At 40.0% G+C, this 23,071-nt stretch overlaps 1 protein-coding gene across 1 annotated transcript; it reads left to right on the forward strand.

Moving 5' to 3' along the window:
* Positions 1–2,311: 2,311 nt before the first annotated feature.
* Positions 2,312–19,466, forward strand: LOC104625680 (protein GREB1-like; the record flags this gene model as incomplete). Its single annotated transcript, XM_010293372.1, has 11 exons — positions 2,312–2,414; positions 4,111–4,269; positions 6,691–6,833; positions 7,600–7,761; positions 9,778–9,982; positions 10,791–10,965; positions 11,940–12,158; positions 14,649–14,784; positions 15,323–15,523; positions 17,146–17,284; positions 19,185–19,466. Coding segments are annotated over 11 exons (1,806 nt in total), but the record flags the coding sequence as incomplete, so codon positions are not given.
* Positions 19,467–23,071: the final 3,605 nt, after the last annotated feature.

Consider the following 23,071-nt stretch of genomic DNA (forward strand, 5'->3'; position numbering starts at 1 on the left):
TTCATAAAGCTCACAGTACTCTATGGGACACTTTTTATGTGACAGATAATGAGATGGGGTAAGATATGATGCATGGAATATTGTAAATACATATGGTTTAGTTTAGTGGTCAGGGACTAGCACTTGTAGTCCTGTGTTTTCCAGCATTTTTGACTCGTAACCCTACAGCTTTGTGTATACTTGAGTCAGTTGACAAACTGACACCTTTCATCTAAGTACCACATAGTAGTAGCCTAGTCACTCCCTGATACGTTATTGAAAACCATTGGTGAAGACTGGTCCCCCAGGGAAAGAAAAATACATGATTTTGATAGAATAAGTTTTAAACGGTTACCAAAAAGAAAAAGTAAGGTTTTCAGCCTGTTGTTCTGTTGACAGAAGTATATCCTTCAAACAGATTAGGAATTAGTTTTTCACATAGATGCCTGATATCAAGGGAACAGGTTGTGTACTTTGACAAATGATGTCTCACCTGTTTGAAATCAGGGAACTGTTAATCTGCCAGGTCACCCTGTGTTTAATGAAATGATGATCAGAGGCACTTTAAAAGAATATGTTCATAAGGGCGTATAAAGGTAATCTCAGACTTGAGAAAAAACATTGAAAATACTGTCTTCTAGAACAAAGTATCAGTAGGTTTGCCTCAGATGTGGGAAGATAAGATGTTTTTGTTTAGCTCACCGATCAATAGCCATTGCAGCCAAGTTTAGAACCTTGTTCCGGGGTCGGTAGAAAGATTCACATTAGTCTCAATGAATTTTACATAAAAACCCAGACTGGGAGTTAGAAACATCTGGTCCATGGGCTGACTATGGTCCATACTACCATTTCCTCTATTCAAAGACACTCTTTTTCTGTGTTACTCCTGGATAACAGAGAGATGTGTGCTAACACACGGTCTACCATGTGTACCTGAAAGGTTTATTTGACCCTCAACAGGGATATCAATACCCTTTTCCACCCTTGGCAAGCAACTGTTTAAAATGCAGTCTGATTTATTAAGAACAACAGATACTGAACTTTGACCAAAACAAAAGTTTACCTTCTCTTTCTCCAGCTTCAAAGCCTCCCTTTTTCAAATGTTGAGAGAAAATGAAAATTTCACTTGACATATATGAAAAACAGTAAAATCAACACTGTATTTAGTAATTCAACATCCTATGCTCCTGACATCTCCTAGCAGTAATGGCAGCGAAGCTGGGTTTTCAATTCTGTAGTAATATCGGCTTAGTGCAAAATCTGATACCACTTTGTGAAATCAGACAGTTGCAGCAGAATATGTCATCACATGACACAACATGTCAAGCTCCCCTGTACCGGTGTGACATTAGTCTTGTCAACTGGACATCGGTGCCATTCGGAGGCTGAACTATACACACACACAAGAAATCACGGCGTGTTCATTCTTCTGAGAGTGGCGTGAGCTTGCTGGTCTCTTCTTTTCATTGAAACTCATTGTGTACTTCTTCCTGTTCAAGTGTAATGGTTTGTGTAGCTGTCTGCTTAGGTATGGCATTATTTATTTGATGTTATCATCAGCAAACTTTATGTGGAAAACACAGAACAATCCATTGAGTAACTCATTGAGTGTGGTTTATACCTTCCAGCTGAAAAAAACTATAAAAGGGCAGCAACACTATTTGGCATAATGAAAAAAAGATTTATATAGTGTCTTGGTAGGGTAAAAAAGACAGGAGGAAGTTATAATCTTAAGATAATTGTAAAAAGGACTTTTAAAAGGTAGTTTTAAGACAGTGGAAGGGAAATAATTTATTTTCAGCATAAGTGTTGGGACCACACATTGTTACATATACCATGTCCTCCAGGAGTGGAAGTGGCCTGCACAAGCTCTCCTATAGATGCATGCCGCTTTGTTCTTCAGGAGAGTCACTGCACTCCAGAAGCAGCCAGTGTACTGGTGAATTACGCAAATATGAAAGGGTTGAGGTAATTCTTGAATTATCTTGTAGTTCAAGGAGGTTTTTTTGGATATTTTATGAGTCTGTATGGATTTTTAAAAGTTACCTATGTAGAAACTGTAACATGAGGAGAGAAAATTCTCATCTGTGGGTCTGTAATTAGACCTGTGATATAAAATGCATTTTCCAAACAGGGTTCCTGCATAGAGAGAACAAAACTGTTGAGCGTTTAAGCGTTTCATTTATGCCAAGGCATGTACCAAGACAGGGATATGCAAGCGCTGAATATTAATATTCAGTTTCACTGCAGCTGCAATTTCCAGATATGTGGAAAAGTAACATGTTGAAAAAGGAAAGTTTACTTTTGTATTTTCTGATTTATCTATTTACAGATAGGGAAAACAGGTGCCTATCTGCAGTTCCTCAGTATTTTGTCCCGAATGCTGATTAGACTGACAGAAGTGGATGTTTATGATGAGGAAGAAATCAACATTAGTAAGTTCTTGATATAAATATATTTGCTTCTGGAGATTGTAGAAAGTTGTTATGTTAAATTGAAAAGTAGTTGTCCGTATGTTCTATGCCATTCACCTTTGCAACTAATTTACATTATTGAAATATTTTAAGAAAATTTTTGTGTGATCTTCAACTGATACTTAAGACTATTTTATTATTTTACTCATCATTTGGAGTTTAGTCTCCCTCTCAGTAAGAAAACCACATATGTCTGTTTTTCTTGGGAAGTAATCAACAGCATTTATGCATTTTAAATGATATCCAGCCATTGTTTTTGAGTTTAGAATTGGAATGAACTTTTGTGGTAAAGCATAGAAAAAGAATCTGTGACATTTTGGCAGATCTGTACCATGAGGAGCAATGTCATATTTTCTAAGTACGTAAGACTACATGAGGGAGGAAAGCAGTTCCTGCTCTCTAAAGGCTAATTTTAGTCCAGACTTCCTTTATTTACAGGGTATTACTCCCCTGTGTTTCCAGATATATTTCTGTAATTAAGGGTTGGTTTACATAGACAAACATGGGTGATATGTTATGGGATATGTCTAATTCTGCACTAAAAGCCGCGGAGAGTCTCAGGTGGGTGCTACCTGCCTGCTAGCTGCCTCCGTCAGACCCTGGCTGGAAGCTCTTCGGTCGTTTTACTGTGGGACTGCGCCTCAGCTCTTGTGTCTCGCGGCTTTTTGGGGCAGTACCCAGGAGTCTTCCTCCACACTGAGCTGTGCTTGAGAAAGAGGCAACTGTCCCCCAAAGTTTAGGGTAAAACCTGTGGAAAAGGTGACCAGTCTGCTAGAGGGGAGAGGTGCGTGTAAGCAATCCTTTACATTTTAGGCAGGATTTTAGAGGTAACTCACAGTCAGGGCAGGAAGATAACTTCACCATCTGATTAATTCCACCTGAGTGTCATATTTACTTTGGGTGCCAAAAGACAGGGTCTCACCTATTATATAAATAATAATTTAGTCTATATGTAGAGACATGGAATTATGGCTTTTTACAGCAGCTTACAGCTGACCCCCAAACGGAACTCCTCACTACTGTCCATTTTACTGTTGTCAGATCTTTCATCCTCCTGACAAAGGTAGAAAAGTATTTTGTGAGAACTTGTGTACATCTGGGTTTTTATGCCGCTTAACCCGTTTCAGAAAAAGCAAAAACGATTTCACTGCACATTATACCAATACCATTTATTATTTTGCTCTTACCCTAGGGCAAATTATATTTGATTACTGTGGTCTTATCACTAGAAGGGGCATTTGACTTTAACTCTCCACTTAATACTGCAATTTCTGAAGCTTTAAAAGGGCTGCTTCTCCTCAGTGAGAATAACATCTCTTTCCTCAACTGAGTTCACAAATGTGGAGGTCAATGAAAAGACTCCAAATGCCTGGATGCAGGTAGATCAGCCTTACCAGACCCTTGACATTGTTTTCATCATTATCCCACCAACTGCTCCAGTAAGATTACAGAGGTCTTAAACTGATAACAAAGGTTTAAAAGCCAGAATTGCATTGAGGTATGAAGTGCACTTCTTGATGTATAATAATATGCTTCCTCAGAATGATGAAAGAAAAAACGATGTAGGAATAACAGGCATAGCAAAACCATCTATAGCAATATAAGGAGCTTTAAAAATTGTAAATACATGAATTCCTATTTTTCAATGATATCATAGACATAAAAGAAGACTCTGATCAATACTACCATCAGCCTGGAGACATGTGGCCAGATTTGGAGACATTTAAGAAGATGCCTTTTGACTACACTATCCATGACCCGAAATATGAAGATGCAAGTCTGATTTGTTCAAAGCTTCAGACTATAAACAGTGAAGGTTAGAATTTGGAAAATCTAGATTGGTACACATATATGTATTTTTCTGCTTTTAACGTGAGAATACTATTAAACTTTTAAACAGAGCGAAATTATCAGAATCGCCCTTGACTAAGTAACAGAGAAAAAAGATTTGAAGTTTGCTAGATGAAGCTCCAGATAAATGTTATAAATGTTTTATGGAACAATATTTAGATAGTCTTTCATTTAAAAAGCTCTGATTCCACAATAGGTTTGTGATTTGAATGTTTTTATGTAGTAGCATTGTCCTGCTCTGTAGCAATGAAGTGACTTATGTAGGTAAATTTATTTATGTACTTAAAAGTGTTCATAGGTTTATTTTTTAGGTATTGGTTTAGGTTTGGAAAGCGTGAACTACATCTGTCCAGATCTAGATTCCTGGAGTATCGAGGTGTGAATTAGTACTTTGAATTAGCCAGCTGGATGTACACAGGCCCATGGGACTGGGTAGGATGTATCCAAGAATGCTGAGGGAGCTGGACAACATCACTGTGAGGCTACTGTCTATCATTTTTAAAAGGTAACAACAATTGGTGGAGGCTTCTGATGATCGGAGAAAGGAAAATGCTATGTCCTTCCTCTACAGGACAGAAGGAGAACCGAAGCAATTACAGCCTAGTCAGCCTACCCTCAGTCCTCAAAACGATTTTGGAACAAACTCTCCTGTAAGCCATGTCCAGACCCATGAAGGACAGAAAAGTGATTGGGAGCAGCTAGAATGGATCTATCATAGGCAAATCTTGATCGGTAAACGTGATTGCATTTATGATAAGACGACTGGCACTATGGACAAAGGAAGAGCAGTGGTTTTATCTTGACTTCAGCAAGGCTTTTGTTACTCTGTTCCATGATATCCATATCACCAAAACTGGGGAGAGATGGTTTGGATAGGTGAATTGTAAAGTGCCTGGGAAATTGCTTGGACCACTGAACTCAAGATGTGATGAGTGGCACAAATCTGACCGACAGCTGGGTACGCATGGCAATACTCAGAGACTGATAGTGAGGCAAATACTGTTTAAGATTGCCATTAATAAGGGACAGAATGCAATGCCAGCAAGTTCCTGGATGATACCAAATTGGGGGAGTAGTCAATATGCAGGAAGGTAGCACTGCCATTCAGAAAGACCTTGACAGGCTGGAGAAATGGAACCTCCAGGAAGGAACCTCAGGAACAGGAACCTGATATAGTTCAACAAGGTAAATGCAAGACCTTGCATTTGGGATGGAATAATTTTTTGCAGCTGTACAAGCTTGAGGCCAACTGTATAGGCAGCAACTTTGAAGAAGGCGACCTGATGATCCTGGTAGACAACAATTTGAACATGAATCACCGGTTCTCCATTGGGTTAATGGTTTACTAAAAATCTAGTAAGCAGGTCAAGGGAAGTGATTATTCTTATATGCACGGCACCTGTAAGACCACATCTGGAGTATTCTGTCAAGTTTTTGGCTTCCCAGTACAAGACAGACATCGACATACAGAAGTGAGTCTAATGGGTAGCCACCAAGATGGATAGAGGCCCAAAGCACATGATGTACAGAGAAAATTGAAGAGAATTGGGTTTGTTTGGTCTGCAGAAGTCTAGCAGGGGCATCTGATTGCTGTCTTCAACTTCCTAATGGGAATTTATAGACACAAACAATTATAGATACGCAGCATAAGGACAAGAAACAACAGACACAAATTGAAACATGGGAAATTACAATTAGATAGTATGAAAAATATTTCCGGAATAAAAATGGCCAAACCATGGAGCAGAGAGAGACTGTGAAAACTCCACTCAGTGATTTTCAGAACTTGACAGGACAAGGAGCAACCTTCAATGACCTGATCTGATGCTGAAAATCTGAGTAAAAGGTTTGGCCACATGCCATAACACAAGTCCTTTTCCACAGAAATTACATCTCATCTCCCTTCAGTCTCCCACAAAGGAGACCCTTTTTTAAAACGTGGATATTCACTGAAGAGCAACATCACTAAATTTGCCAAGTTTATTTTACGTAATCTACTGTGATGTCCATCACGGGACAGCAAATGTCTGTCATAAGACTCTTTTTTGCTATTTATTACTTTTGCAAGCATTGACCTAATAAAAACAACAACAGCAACAATAATGATTTTAATAATCTGGATTTGTTTACACCTCAGCCTTATGTGAAATCTGTACAGAATTATCATAATCATGAATTTGCAGATACTTCTTTGTAGTCCCCTTTGCTGTATGTAACAATTTATAAAGCACACTATCCTCAGAATTAATTCATAGTTTGTTTTGCATGTGTTTAATCCTGCCGTTGTTCCTAGAAGTTAATTACAGTGACAGAAATAGTTTGTCACAAGGGAATACATTCTGGCCTTGAATATATGTTACATTTAAGTTGTTTCTTTTTTTAATAGACAAATCAATGAGCAGGAGACAGGAGGATATGTATACACGTCGTCAAACAACTAGGATGAGGTTGTCCAAGTACGCAGCATATAACACCTACCATCACTGTGAACAGTGTCATCAGTATATGGGTTTCAATCCCAGATACCAGGTAAAGATTTCCAGATACTACTCTGCAGATCAGAAACTGAAGCAGACACAATCCAAACACAGTTTTGTGTACTTTCACTGTATTTGAATCGGCTTAGAAGTTGTATGTATGTGTTAAAAACAGCAGATGTACAAATTTTGTTATTTCTTGAGGTTTGACTGCCTTGACCAGAGTTTGGGGGACGTGAGAGGACTCAGCCTTGCCTCATTTACAGTACCTTATTCAGTGCTGTAATCTGCATTCTACATTTTACTACCAGTAAAAACTACTTTCCCAGTAAACTTTTCCTATTGGGACTTGCTTACATTTTCACCTGAGTAACTGCAAAAGATGCTACTTCTGACACAGGAGTAATCTAGCACAGAGTAGCCTATATGTGGCATACAGACCGTTATTACTCAGAGTAACCCTCCAATTTTGTGCCCATTAGAATGTGAGAAAGAAGGTATTTGCAATGCAAATACTGGGTTTTGTGTGTCTCTATTTCTGAAAGCCAAGAGTGGCCTGTAAGTATTGGTACCATCTGCAAGACAAAGCTGAAACAATGGTTTCAAAAGAGGGAACAGGTTAATTTTATTTTTTTTTTTTTAGTGTATGCTCTAGCCTAGGGGGCATTGCTTAACACCTAGTGAATCATGAGGTAAAATCTAATGCGATACACTAAATGAGTGTAGTCTGGTATTGTTATAAATGTGTATTAACTACACTGAGACCTTGTAGTTTGACTCTAACCACTGGAATTATCCTATTTTTTCCCCATCCTCAGCTTTACGAGTCCACTCTGCATGCATTTGCCTTTTCCTATTCTATGCTAGGAGAAGAGATCCAGCTGCATTTTATCATTCCAAAGTCAAAGGAGCATCATTTTGTCTTTAGCCAACCAGGAAGACAATTGGAAAGCATGAGGCTACCACTAGTCACAGATAAGGTAGATGGATAATTATGTTTATGGCCGTATATGGGAGAGAGTCACCACCAATTTTAAAATCTGTTGAATTAGGATTCTTTATACTTCTGGTCCTGCTGTCAAGAGATAATGAAGATATCCTGATCGCAAGCTTGTATTTTCTCCCAGAAAGGGAGATATGAAGAAAAACTGGCAAGCCACCAATAAGCTGTTTCTTTTGCTCAGTATCAAGGTTGATTCTGTGGTATAAACACTCTTATCCAGGGAAAAAGGTCTTTGGTTATGGGTGGAAAAAGGTCTTTGGTTATGGGTTTAAGATGTCAAAGTGAGAATGGTTTCAGCAATGAGCCTCAGAGACATGGTTTTGTTTCTCTTACCAAGAGGAAGCAATTTTTTACCATAGAAGCAGGCAGTTGATTATCCTGTCTGATTCTGCATAAATGCTCTGTTGCTTTCATATAAAAATAAGGGTTTCAAAGAATCTTCGACATGGCTTCAAGACTGTCCAAAAATCACACGTCATGTAGAAGGCGGCAGTTGATTATCCTGTCTGATTCTGCATAAATGCTCAGTTGCTTTCATATAAAAATGAGGGTTTCAAAGAATCTTCGACTGGCTTCAAGACTGTCCAAAAATCACACGTCACGCTTGTAGAAAACCCTTTGTAAGGTCATCCATCTGACAGGCTATGCAAACTCTCATGTTGGCCTTTACAGTGACTCCTAATATCACCTATACCTAAGGTGAGGCTGTGCCTTGCTCAGGACACACTGCTTGGAGTATTGAAGCAATTTGTGGAACAGTACTGAGCGGTAGCATTTCTATCCTGGAGAAAATAAGTTGCTTCCAATAAACAGTAATCAATCAATACCACCCTCCAGTTCAGGCTTTTATGTCCAATTCAAACTCTCATGTTGGTCTTTACAGTGACTCCTAATATCCATGTCTAAGGTGAGGCTGTGCCTTGCTCAGGACACACTGCTTGGAGTATTGAAGCAATTTGTGGAACAGTACTGAGCGGTAGCATTTCTATCCTGGAGAAAATAAGTTGCTTCCAATAAACAGTAATCAATCAATACCACCCTCCAGTTCAGGCTTTTATGTCCAATTCAAGTTTGAAATGGGAGAACCCAGGAACCAACACAGCAGCAACTGTGCAACGTGAGGATGAAACCTCCTGCTCTTCCTCACCCAGTAAACTTGCGCTTGACTATGCAGTCAGAACTGTGCACTGGGTCCCCGTGGATCCTTTTCATGCTTCTGCCACAGACCTGCTCTGAGGCTTTGCCAAAACCATTTATTCTTCCTTTGCTGCTTTTTCTGTTCGCTTGCTCCAAAATGGTGCCTGTATGCTGCAAGCTTGGAAAGTTGCTGTGGGATATAAACTCAGATTATTAAACCATTGTAAAATATTTTTCTTGATCCACTTTAAATTCTGTTGCATGAACTCCAGTGGCATCTTATCCACCATTTTGTGCTTTGGCAGTTTTAAATCCAGAGTCCTTAATTATGTGGGCTTTGGAAAGTCATGCTGGGTCCTTAACGACCTTGGTAGGAACCAGGCTAAAATCAGTTGCCCAGACTGGAACAGTCCTGGATGTCTATAGAAACAGGGCTTTCGGAACCTGTACTACCAAACTTGGAAGCACCTAGTGGGTTTCAGTGCATTCAAGATTGGATGATAGACAGTCAGAAGGGTTGTACTGCAGTTTTGGAGTAAGGTGTATCTTACCATCTTATATCACATGGACCTAAATCCTTTTCCAGATCTAGCCTCAAGGTCACTGTGCACTTGGCAGGTCAAGGTTAGAAGTCCTATCCAGTCTACCACACTATCACCAGTCAAATAAGCTAAGTGATAGAGTTTTCTTTTTCCCAACTCCTATAAAAGTTGCCTATTTTCCTATTAAGCTGATTTAAAATGTAGCAGTTTGTCCAGAGGCAATGAATCTGATTTATGCTCCTGAAGGATCTGGTTCTCTTTGTTTAAACATCCTCCAGCTTAATACAGAAACTCACACTTCTTTTTATTTACAGAGTGAAGATTACATAAAAAGCCCCACTTTTACTCCCACCACTGGTCGTCATGAGCATGGACTTTTCAATTTATATCATGCAATGGATGGAGCCAGTCATTTGCACGTTTTAGTTGTCAAGGAGTATGAAATGGCCATATATAAGAAGTATTGGCCCAACCACATCATGCTTGTTCTTCCAAGCATTTTCAACAGTGCAGGAGTAGGTAAGTATAACAAAAACTTCTAACAAATGTGGGCACATGACTTGGTCCCTTGAGTTGTTTCTCAACAGTGAAATGTAGACACACACCTTGTAGCTAGCATATCTGATCTGGTGATCTGGATTCTCTTTGAAGAAAATGTGTCACAGCTGAAGATGCAATTCATTTAATCTAGGTCATCTAAAACAATCTAGATGAATTGCACCCTAGAAATACTTACTCTCCTCTATTGATTTTAAAGGGAGCTGAGGGTGTTAACTCAGATGGAGTTACCTACTGTGTTTCCTTGTGGAAATAAGTTATATACTGTTTGCATAGGCAGTGATGCACTGATTAGCTACGTTGGTTAGGTAGGTTCTGCTAATAATACCTGTGACATATTCAGCACCTTGCTTTTACTGCTAGAATTACTTATAGACAGCAGTAGTGACAAACATTCAAAGTAGTCAGGGGAAATTGTTCCACGTTATTCAGCTGGTCAGTCAACATCTCTAGGTGTTTGCACTAAGAGATGCCAGTGCAGCCAAGTATCTGTCAGGTTAAAAGAAACAGTCACTAAACCCTTAAGACGCTAGCAAATCTTTACCACAGAAGTCAGGCTTCATTTTCTGTGCTTCCCGGTGGGGTCCTGTAAGTCACTTGGTAGGCAAGTGACAAAGTAGGTTGGCTCTGGGGAGCGTTAGGTTGTTAAAACCTTCAGAGTGATTCTTATCCCGATCTGCAGAAATATTCACTTCAAAAGGCTTCCAAGTTAAAAGCAAACAATTTCTGCCCCTTCTTTTAATCTGATGGTTCATGTCCTTGGTTTCAGGTGCTGCACACTTCCTGATAAAAGAGTTGTCGTACCATAACTTGGAGCTTGAACGAAACCGGCAGGAGGAGCTGGGGATAAAACCCCAGGATATTTGGCCTTTCATTGTCATTTCAGATGACTCCGGTGTTATGTGGAACGCAGTAGAAGTTGATTGCTCGGGAGACAGGAAAAGGTAAACAGAGTAATAGGTGCTTTTTCAGCTTTTTTAACCTTTCACTGCATATCAGTTTTGAAATTTCGTTTGATATACTACAACTTTTACCCTGTACAAGCAGAGAATAATATTTGCCCAACGAGACAAGTATTTTCCCTAGATATCTGCCTGTGCATAGCACATAGTTTAGTGCCTGTTCTTCATTCCTGTCCCCTCAGGATTTAAGTGCCCTGCAGACTTTGCTGCATACCTTGACTCCAGTTCGAACTAGAGCTACTTGGACTGCAGATTTCAGACTCTGCAAACAACCTCAAATACATTGGGCAAGCATGGGCATTCACATCAACATTTTAAACAGGATTTTTCTAAGGAAGCTAAAAGACATTTCTGTGCAAAATGTGCAACTGATTTCCTCTGGCTCTTTTGTCAGTCCCAGTCTGTATGGCTCCTTTATTAGCTCCCCAAATAGCCAAACAACTATTTTTGTTTACATTACTTTAGAACACTGTTTGTACTAGATATTTTATCTATTCCCAGAACGGTGCTATGCAGGATTTACAGTAAACCTTCAAAGAGAACTAAACTCAGTGAAAACTGAGATTTATGGTCTGTAGGGGTGGGCTAGGAGAATCTTATACTTTGCACTTAAGTTATGGCACTAAGTCAGCAACCCTCCTAGAGCCATTTGGAAAGATTACCCATGTAATGCCTTTATTTACCTTTAAAAGGTTACATGTCTAAGTGAATATTTTGAACAATCCAGACTAAGTTGCAGACCTGTCATACCAGTCCCCACCACATAAGCACTAGTTGATTTTATTTTTTATTTAGAGTGATTGACGAAACATTGCCGTAAAGTAAGACAACACTGAAATTATCTATACCTGATACTCATAACTACTTTCAACTGTTAAGAATTGCTCTTCAGCTGAATGAGATTCTGAATATTCTCTATATACCTTAAAATTAACACATTTTCCTAATTATTGTAGTGACTATACGTGGACTGAAAGGAACGTTTCCTTGAAGCAAATTCTGCAACATATTGAAGCAACTCCCAACGTCACTCACTATGCCTTAATTGGGATGAGGAAATGGTCCAGTAAAACAAACAGTGCTGAGATCAAGGAACCATTCTCCTGCTGCCATGTGCATGATTTCATTATGCTGAATGTGGATCTGACGCAGAATGTACAGTACAATCAGAACAGGTAAGTGAATCAGTAGCATCTTTCAATAGAAATAATGAAACAAATAAAGGAAGTTTCACAAAAGATCTTGATTTTTTGGGGAGGTTGTTAATGGGATGCAGATAGATTTTGTTTTGTTACTGATGGTTCAAATCCTTCCCAAATTGCCAGAAGTTGGAAAAAGACATTAATTACATAGTTCCAAATAAAACAGTCCTATCTGAATTCCAGGGTGGACACATTCGGCAGTGTGCCCTGCAGTATTGGTCCCCCTACGTCATCTCACAGAATTTCACTGATCTATGTGAAATAAACTGTGGGTTTGGCCCTATTTCTGAGGGACAAGCATTTATTACAACAGAATGAAGTAGATATCGCTAGTGGTGGGATTCACTTGTCTAAAGCCAGTCTTTAGGCACCTCAGAATGTGCAAGATGTCCATATGGGGCTGACAGGTATGGAATCTGCACGTGTTTTTCTGTAAGCTAGCTGGGATACCCCAGGTAATCTAAAATGGCTCTAAAACGGCCCACATAGACTTGGATAACAGAGCATCAGTCACTATACTTCTCAGAAGAACTCTCCTGTCTCTGGAACAGGTCTCCTGAAGCCCAAGTTTACTTATAACTGCAGGGAAGCACTTCTGCTTTCGTTATTCTGTGGATAAACAGATGACATAAATTTCTATTGTCGCCAGCCTGACGCATTAAAAGAGCATTTTAAACTTGCTCCCGTGCATCTCCTAGTACGGAACTGTGCTCCCAGGCTGTCTAACTGTATTACCTTATGAAGCATTACGAAGGGCCCATGAAGAGAACGACAATAAAGGAAAATGACATGAGTACAGGCAGCAGTGTTAAAATGGCAGGAGTGCCAGGTCACACCACGCATTTCCTGCCTGCGTCTTTAAAGCACGGGTGGCTCACCGTAATCCTGCGTGGGTGCTGTTGAGCCTGCAGTATTGTATGACAGTCCGAGCCTGGGCTGGCAAGGAAAAAGGTACATTTTAAAACACAGAGACACTGACAGTCAGGGATACCAAATATCCATGTAAATATTACTAAGATCAAAGACAAGATTTTAAAAACCTATAATTAAATGCCATGTTTCCCACTGATGTCGAGTGTTGCAGTAATTGCTCAGCTCTATTAAATCCAAGACCCAGATGTTAATCCAACAGTTCTGCACATCATCCTGTTTGCTGTGTAATATATACATTCAAAATGGAGAACTGAGTCTGAATTTTCCAAAGAGTATTTGAATTTAGTCAGCTTTAGAAGTTTACCTTTTATTCTGTTCCATTCCATCTTATTTTTAAAATGGGTCAAATTTAGCTCAGGGATGTTTGGCCTCATTCTGCTCTATGTATTCCTATCTCTCAGCAGTTCTGGATTAAGAAAAGACTCTGCCTTCAAATAGTTTTTGTCTCTAATGTAAAATGACATTATTTCTGTAGAGGAACATTGAAAAATTCTCTGGATTTTTGTATTCTAAGGGAAAAATGAGTAGCTGGAGACCTCTGTGTATTTGACAAATAAAATGTAGGGCTTCATCCGTTTCCTTGGAAGTTGTCGTGGTTTAGCCCCAGCCGGCAACTAAGCACCACGCAGCCGCTCACTCACTCCCCCTCCCACAGTGGGATGGGGGAGAGAGAATTAGGAAAAAAAACCTCGTGGGTTGAGATAAACACAGTTTAATAGGACAGAAAGAAAGAAGGGAACAACAATGATAATACCAACAAAGGAATGTACAAGAACAAGTGATGCCCAATACAGCAATTGCTCACCACCCCGTGATCGACAGCCCGTCCCCGAGCAGCGATTCCCACCCCCCGGCCAACTCCAGTTTATGTACTGGGCATGATGCCATATGGTATGGAATATCCCTGTGGCCAGCCTGGGTCAGCTGTCCCGGCTGTGTCCCCTCCCAGCTCCCCGCGCACCCCCACCTGCTCGCTGGCAGGCCAGCACAAGAAGCTGGACTGTCCTTGGCTGCTCAGCAGCAACCCAAAACATCAGCACATTATCAACATTTTCTCATCCCAAATCCAAAACACAGTCTTACACTGGCTTCTGTGAAGAAAACCAGCTCTATCCTGGCTGAAACCAGGACAGAAGTCAAAGGAATTAATTTCCTTGACCTTTTTTGGGGTAGGAACATATGTAGCTATTTTCTGTGACCGCATTATTGCAGTAAAATGCAAAGAAAATATTTTAACTCCGAGGTCTTTTCCCTGGCAATTTACTACCTTTCTCCTTCCCCTTTCCTCTGTGTTTCTGGTCCTTTTCCTCCCTAAGTGGTTCTTTCCCTCATTCTGATCTTCTCGAACTCATTCTAGCCTCGTTTATTATTACAAAGCGGAAGCCTCTTTGCCTGACTGGTGGGCGCTGGTGGAGGGTCAGTGTGTTTGACACCTGTCCTTTCTACAGTGCCCATCAAAGACCCTGAGTGCTTGTGTTGGTGTGTGATGAGAAACATTCCTCTGAACTCCTACGCTTTTATTCTTTCCAGATTTACGTGTGATGATGTTGACTTCAACTTGCGCGTCCACAGTGCTGGCCTTCTCATCTGTCGGTTCAATCACTTCAGTGTCATGAAAAAGCAAATTGCAGTAGGAGGACAGCGATCCTTCCACATTAAGTCTAAGGTGGGAACTGAGGCCTCTGTTTCATTGCTGTTATAATTGTTTTCCTTTTTTGTACTCTGTAACCAGGAGAACTGAAGTATTTTGGTGCATCACCACTTGCCAGTAGTGGGGTGTGTCTGCTATGTATTTGGGTTTTTTGTTATTTATTTCTGAAATCCACAATATTCTTGGCATAAATGCACCTTTCCTTAATCTTTTTCCTTTAAAAATTTTAAAAACACTTAAAGTGTCTCTTTACAATCCAAGTAACCATTCACTATGAGTTTTTTATTTATAGCTATTGAATAAGCTCATCTTCATATGACTTTATATATAGGAATACTTTAGGTTCAGAGAAGAAACCTCAAAGACTCTATAAATACAAATACAACTCTGTGAAAGTCTGAAACCTTTTTAGTAGCAAATATTTTTGGCTGAATGGTTTTGCTTCTTATATAAATCTTAGATTTGTAGGGTAGAGATTTATTTTATACAAACCAAGTAAGTACAACTTGATTGATCAGGATTGATCTGTACTAGCAATATTTTTTCCTCCTAGGTATCTGACACTCCAGTTTCAATCTCCCCTGCTCAGTACATTTGTGCTCCTGACAGCAAGCATACCTTCTTGGCAGCACCTGCTCAGTTGCTCCTTGAAAAATACCTCCAGTATCACAGCCATCGCTTCTTCCCTCTCTCCCTGAAGAATTATAGCCATCCAGTGCTATCTGTGGACTGTTACCTTAACTTAGGACCACAGGTACTGAACAAAATAATCTTCAAGAAGCTCTAGAAGTATCTAGGCTATGTTTTGGATGAGTGTTGATGCATTCCTTAATAACAGTTACACAACCTTTGAAGAATCAGGTATTAGATCTCTATAATGTTAAAATCAAATTCTTAGTCCCATAGAGATATTGTTAAAGGCTTCAGATAAAATACATGGAGAACTATACCAGAGTGTCCTAAATACTAAGGTAGTTTGTGAATTATACTAGGTTCTTAATTAACACAGAGCACATTTTTCTTTAAGAAGTGTTTTCTCAATCTACTATAATTTGTCCCTTCCTACTGCAAATTTCTTCTACAAAAGTATTTTACAAATACTAGCCCTTAGAAAGCACTTCAGAATACAAATGTTTTAGTTCACTTTTTACTGATAAGCTGAGGCAGAGAAGTAAATACCAAAGAAACAGTCGGAATAGGAGAAGCTGACATCAGATCTCAGGAGCTGTTGGCTCTCTCTGATGACTTCAGGTCTAAAGGCAAGGCCATACTTAAACTCAAATGTAGGTTGGATAGAAGTCTGATACTAAGGTGGTGGTGTTCGGGAGAGAGAAACTGTTTTTACCTTTTCACCTGACTTGAATACTAAATGAAATTCAGTCTTGCTGAATTTACTAAACATCTTTACCGAAACAGCTGTGTAATGACCTTCCCATATATGCTGCTCCCAGAACATTTTGAACTGTATCTTTAAATTCCTTTCTGGCCGAGCTCTTTACAGGTCTATGTTCCCACCGTGTTTGGAAAAACAAACTCTGTGGACAGGCATTGTACTGTTACTGTCTTCATCCATCGCATCCTTTCAGCTCTAACCTATTCAGCACGTGAAATAAGTTCAGTTTGCTTCTGGAATTGTTACCTGAGCTGCAATATGACACACTAGGAATGAAGGAATGTGGATAAATATAAGCATCCTAGGCCAGAGTCTCAGCTGCTGTGGGTCAACCTTCCTCCACTGAATCATGGTGATTTATGCCAGGTGATGTCCTGCCCTAACTAAGTAGTAGAATGGCACTCTGGAAACCAAGCCTTGTGTGGAAGATTCCTTAATTTAAATTTATAAATCCTGAAAGAGTGCTATAAATATTCCCGGTTCCTAGTGGATTTGAAGAGTAGCCATCAAACCAAACTGGACAAGAGGAAACCTCGGCATTTATGTATATGCACAACTCTACTGATTTCAGTAATTCTATCGTAACGTAAATGAAATTAGGCATTTCTAAAGGGTTCTTTTCATGTCCAACTGAACAGCTACTATATTTACTCACGTGTAGATAAACTGTGCTGGGCAGGTCACAGCAATATGGTTGTGGGGACCTATTGTTACTGCAGCTTTCAAACCCTGTCACATCTAAAGCTCATGATAATAATAGTAATGAATAGTAACGCCTAATACATAGTTACGAATAGTGCTTTTATGTAGATTTTTTTATAAGTAGAGGGGTGTTTAGGAAGGAACTACAAAGGTCACAGTATTTAGAATTGGAAAGCAAGTCTGAATTTGAATCAGGTGCAAATACTGAAAGCTTAATATCAAGCCTTAGCTTTATACAGAAGCTTGAAAAATCTTAATTTTTTTCTCCCTCTCCCAATCAGATTGCAGTTTGCTATATGAGTTCTCGGCCTCACTCTCTGAATATCAGCTCCTCCGGTTTGACATTCAGTGGTCTACTGCTATACCTCTGTGACTCCTTTGTTGTAGCTAGCTTTTTGAAGAAGTTTCATTTTCTTAAAGGTGAGCTGCAATAATTTTATTACAGAGAATTATATGACCTGGTCTTTGGGAACCTGGGGAAAAATGTGTTTTATATGAAAATATACATGCACATACATGCATGTATTCATATTTGTCTTTATACGTCTCACACACCTTTGATGCTTGATCATGCTGGCTCTGTGCTGTAGTAAACTGGTGTATAAGTGCTATAAATTCTACAGATTTCTAAGTGGGGAGAAATGTTGGATCTATATCATTATGCCTACTGTATATGCATTACTTCCTTACTTTATGTCTGAAAACTGAGTATTTAAGATTTATGTATGAAGCATTTACCTATTGTGTTCTTGCAGGTTCTCTAATTTTTGGTAGAAAACGGGTGATGGAAAAGCCTCCATCAAAATCTATTTACTATCCTTGGAAACAGAAACTGGCTTATTTAAAATTTATTCCCCATAACCAGTTTCTCTATGTAGTCCCTATGATGGTGGATAGCAGTGGAGACAAATAACTTCCGTTTGTATTGCAGGCAGTCACATTGCAAACGTCTTTTGGATTGTTCTGCTACTGTCTTAGGCATTTAGTGCTCTGGGGATTTGCTTCACTCGCAGCTATAACTGTCACTGGAGGAAGAACACTGTGGCAGATGCCATCTTGAAACTGGCAGAGTTGTTATGAACCGCTGTGTTCTTTGATGCAGTTAATACAGTTTCACGTAGGTATGGGTAGCAAAGTGCAAATTAGGGTATACAGCGCTTTTACCTGCACGTGCCACTGAAGCCACATTGTAGGTATGGGTAGCAAAGTGTAAATTAGGGTATACAGTGCTTTTACCTGCACGTGCCACTGAAGCCACATGAGTGCCGGTGTCTTACGCTCATTCTGGAGCAGCGTCCACATTTTACTCAGCCTATAGTTTCCCTAGCAAGGCTATCAGAGTAACTGCAAATGACAGCAGTGCTTTTGTCCTGCATTTTTTGAGTGACCAGAGGCTATCAATCAGTTTCATTTTGCATAAACCAGGCAATTTTTATAGCATGCAACACAAAGTGTATTTGATTCGTGACTTCTCCATCTCCTTCGGCAGTCTACTTGACTTTCTAACCCGCCACATGAGCATTAAACACCACATGAGTGTCTGTCTTGTTTATTTTTATTATATTCTCAACTTTTTTTTTGGTCTGGGGCATTTCCACTTACCTCACCATCTCTCGTTCAGGTTATTGAATGCTGGCGAGGTAATTATTTCCTCTTAATTTTCTCAGAAGCCAGGAAATCATGCATGCAAGTTAAAATGGTATCAGCATGCCAGTCAAGGCAGTTGATATTGTTTACTAAAACGTAGTATTTCTGACTTTGGCATTCTGCATTCGCCTGTGTCCATAGCCAAACAGACCAGGTTCTTCTTTGCCAGCACATTAGCTTACCAATCTGAAAAGCACTAAAGTTTGTGATTAGTTTTAAGGACATGTTTAGACCATTTCTGGTCAGCAAAGCACTAAGAGCTTAGTCAGCCATCATGGTGATTGCCTTGTAAGTCTTGCGGAGTGAGAGTTTCACTCCACAAGGTAATGATTGGTAAGGATAGAACACTAATGGGCGTTATGTTGTTTTCTGCCAGGGCCCATCACCTTAGACCTGACGGTTTTACCCTTCCTTACCCTAAAGAGCAGGGAATGTATTGTTAGCCCTGATTACGAGACGAATACCAGAAACCTCAAAATACACAAGAAGATCCTGATAAATAGGGAGCTGATCATAGCTCTCCTTAATCCTACACGAGCGTCTTAATTTTCTCCCAAGCCCACAACTGCTGTTGTGAAAGTGGTGGAGTTTTACATGCTAAGGGGTGGTGGAGCTGGGCGACCTGAGAACAAAGGCGATACTCACGTGGGTTTCTTTTTAACTGTTTGCTTAGGTGCCACCCTGTGCGTGATTTGTCAAGATCGCAATTCTCTTCGCCAGACTGTTGTCCGGCTAGAGCTAGAAGACGAATGGCAGTTCCGACTGCGGGATGAATTCCAGACTGCCAATGCGAAAGAGGACAGACCACTTTTCTTCCTGACAGGACGACATATTTAATTGAAAAGAGACACATTTCCTGAATGATACAAGAGACTAATTGCCACCATCTCATGAAATCACTTTTGAGAGGCTCTGCTTTCTGAACAGAAACAGGACTGTTTTCCATTGTTTATTAGCATGATATCTAATCAGACAATTTACACTCATATTTCCAAACACTGAAGTGACTTTTCTAATTTAATTGTCTGATGGAAGTCATTCATAATTCCTGGAAAAGATGCAGAAACTTACTACTCCGCATGGTGGAAATAATTTTACATCAGAAAGGAGGTCAATGTCTGCACTTCTTCTATGACAAAAAAAGGCCACATGCAAGAGTTTTAGAAAACTTTTTTTACATTCCAAAAATAGGAAATGTAAATTTAGGAGCAGATTTTGTTTTACAAGTCTTATTTATCTAATAGTTGGCACAAGGCAACAGGAATTGTTACAGTTTTGTAGTATACCACTACTGATTGATCCAGGTGGGCTTTTTATATGAAGACTTGTGAAGTATATTTCTTTAATAGTGGTAAATCAGTTGGAGCCTTAATTTTTGGAATAGGTGCCACACTGGATAGATTTACCTTACAGGACTCTTGGAGTAGAAGCATAATTATATGTCTGGTTTTATTAGCATAAGGAAGAGAGTCAAGAAAGTAGATTTTAAAATGAGATCTGAACTTTTAAACTTGAAACTGAGATTACCTTGAGTAACTGAAGAGATTGAATGATGGGACTGACCTGCAAGGGACTTATTACATCCACAACAGTGGTGTTTTCTGGTTTCTGATTAAATTGTTGCACTGGCTGCAGTCTTCAAGCTGGGCCCAGTGCATTCAAGACAGCAGATGAGATGGTTCTGAAACACTCACAATACACTTTCTGGGGATATTTTCTTGCCAAGGTGCTTCAAAAGAGTGAGAAAACGGAGACTACATCTCTGAGGAATTCAGGTGGAAATCTAAAAACATGTTCTAGAATGGCACCAGGCATCACGGTATTTTGTACGCACTATATGTGAAGTCAGTGATCACGGTCTTTGTCTAGTTTTTTGGAAATACTCTCCAAGTTGCAAATTTCCTGTTTGTCTTTATAGAATCAGTGTTAACTTCACTCAGTCCAGGTGCAGGAAAGATGAGTATAGATATTGTTAGAAGACATCTAATATTTGGGCAGTCCTTCCTTGCTGGATACAGCAATGGGAGGATCATTGATTTTATACTGATGAAGTGCTGTTAGGTGGCTGAGTCCATTACAGTACTGGCCTTGAAATGCAGGCATCAGTATGACTATGCCAATTTAGGTTCATTTTACCAGGAAAGATAAGTTCTATAAGTTTGAGAGACTTTTAGATTGCTATTTGCAAGGTAACTGCTATAAATCAGTGTGTTTCTATATTTCATTGTCCTTGTTTCAAAGTGAGGATTCACTTCAAGTTTTGGGAAGGAAGGCGAGCATTGTCCAATGTAAATAGTATGGCCTGTTCGTATTTCACCAGTTCATTACTTAATTTAAACTTTTTTAAGGAAGTGTGACATTCATGTCTGATCCATCCCTTATAAATAAAGTTCATGCTGCATGGACATCTGTCTTGGTGATGTATAGGACTGTCAAGTATGCTTCTGTAGGGGGAAAAAAAAGAAAAGGGTTGGCTGAAAGGACTTCATATAATTAAGGAGTACCCTGAAATAATCACGAGAAAACACAGTACTGCTTAATGGCCTAAAGCATAACGCTGCCTCAAAGGTGTAAGAGTTTTTACAAGAGCTCAGAACTAAAGGTGGTGGCTTGAAATCTCCTTTCCTATAGCCAAATACTTAAACAACTTATACCCAAACGTCTTAACTTTTCCTGTGTTTTAGATCTGAGATTTGCTTTGCAAGTCTTTAGACATCCATTTTCTCCACGAAACTAAAAAAAGCCTAAATAATATAATAATAAATAAATGAAAATAAATCACATCCTTTCTAACATTCTCTTTTGACACAAAGTCTTCAAAACTTTGACAACATGCAGCTGCTAGCGGGCTGAAACCATCATACTCCCAAGTGTTGTTTCACTGTTAACCTTTTGCTCCATGAGCTACCTACCTACTGTATCCTGTCTTACAGGATAGGAGTCTCAGGACCTGGCCTCACCAGATGTATGTCTATCATGTGACCAAGCACAATCATCCTCCATCATGGAGTATATGCATAAACGATTGTGTATGGTGGAACTTGCTTCACAGCCCATTGTCTGATGGAGCACATCCTGTTGTAAGACCAGGTATGCACTTACTGTGTGATCAAAATACATTTACTTCCCAGCATACAACCAGTTATGCACCCAACATGATAGAAAAATATGGCGTTTTGTTCACAAGAGGACAAAAAAGTAATGGTAGATGAGTCAGAGAGCGCCACTCTCCAGACCTCCATCCAAAAGTTTCTTCATCCCTGACATGGTATACAAGCTAAGTTCCCTTGGAGTGTAAGCTTTCAGGGAGAGAGACAACATAGGGTTCATGTCCAGCTGGGACTCTGAGGTGATACAGTGATACAGGTAAATAATAATGAGAAATAAAACAAATCCATATGGGTGGAACTGGCATCCTGTGCTGCAACTTCCTTGTGCTGTACTTGTTTACCATAGGTGCATGTGTAGGGCTGGGAACCTAGGTCCCAGCTCCACCCTTCTCTTGTCTTGCCCTTCGTGGGAGGGAATTACTGACTTTCAGTCCCAGTGACCTTTTTGAGAAAACTTGGCCCATGCCCATTAAGTACACAAATCTTTTAAGAAATCAAGTTGCAACAAGAAGTCCGAGGGCAATCAAGAGAGACTTCAGGACCTTGGGATGACTGGTTAAGGGACCAGAAGCACAAATAGTGTTCTCCTCTGTCCTTCCAGTTGCAGGGAATGATGAGGGAAGAAGCAGGAAGAGCCAGCAGATCATTACCTCGCTCTGAGCCTGGTGTGACTGTCAGAATTTTGGGTTTTTTGATCATGGGTTAGTTCACACAGCACAAGGTCAGGTTGGATGGGGCTCTGAGCAATCTGATCTAGTTGAAGATGTCCCTGCTCACTGCAGGGGGGTTGGGCTAGAAGACCTTTAAAGGTCCCTTCCAACACAAACTATTCTATGATGGTGCAGGCAAAATATTCTATAAGCAGCTGGGAGAAGTCTCACAATTGCTAGCCTGGATTCTTGTGGGGGACTTCAACTTACCAGATGTCTGCTGGAAATATAATACAGCAGAGAGGAAACAGCCCAGGAGGTTCCTGGAGTGTGTGGAAGAAAACTTCCTGACACAGCTGGTGAGGGACCCAACTAGGGAAAGGGCCCTGCTGGACCTGTTGTTTGGAACAGAGAAGGACTTGTGGGTGATATGGTGGATGGAGGCCATCTTCAGCATAGCAATCATGAAGCAAGAGTTTTTGATTCTTGGAAAAGTAAGGTGGGGGTCAGCAGAAGTGCTACCTTAGATTGCTGGAGGGCAGACTTTGGCCTGTTTAGGACACTGGTTGAGAGAGTCCTTTGGGAGACAGTCCTGAAGGACAAAGTGGTCCAGGAAGGCTGGTGGACATTCAAGAATAAAATCTTAAAGGTGCAGGATCACCCACGTGCCAAAAGATGAGCCGAGGGGAAGAAGACCAGCCTGTCTGAACAGAGAGCTTTGGCTGGAACTCAAGAAAAAGAGGAGAGTTTATGATCTGTGGAAGAAGGGGCAGGCTACTCAGGAGGACTACAAGGATGTT

The sequence above is a fragment of the Phaethon lepturus genome, unplaced genomic scaffold (assembly GCF_000687285.1).
Source record: "Phaethon lepturus isolate BGI_N335 unplaced genomic scaffold, ASM68728v1 scaffold2388, whole genome shotgun sequence".
NCBI classification, from domain to species: Eukaryota; Metazoa; Chordata; class Aves; order Phaethontiformes; family Phaethontidae; genus Phaethon; species Phaethon lepturus.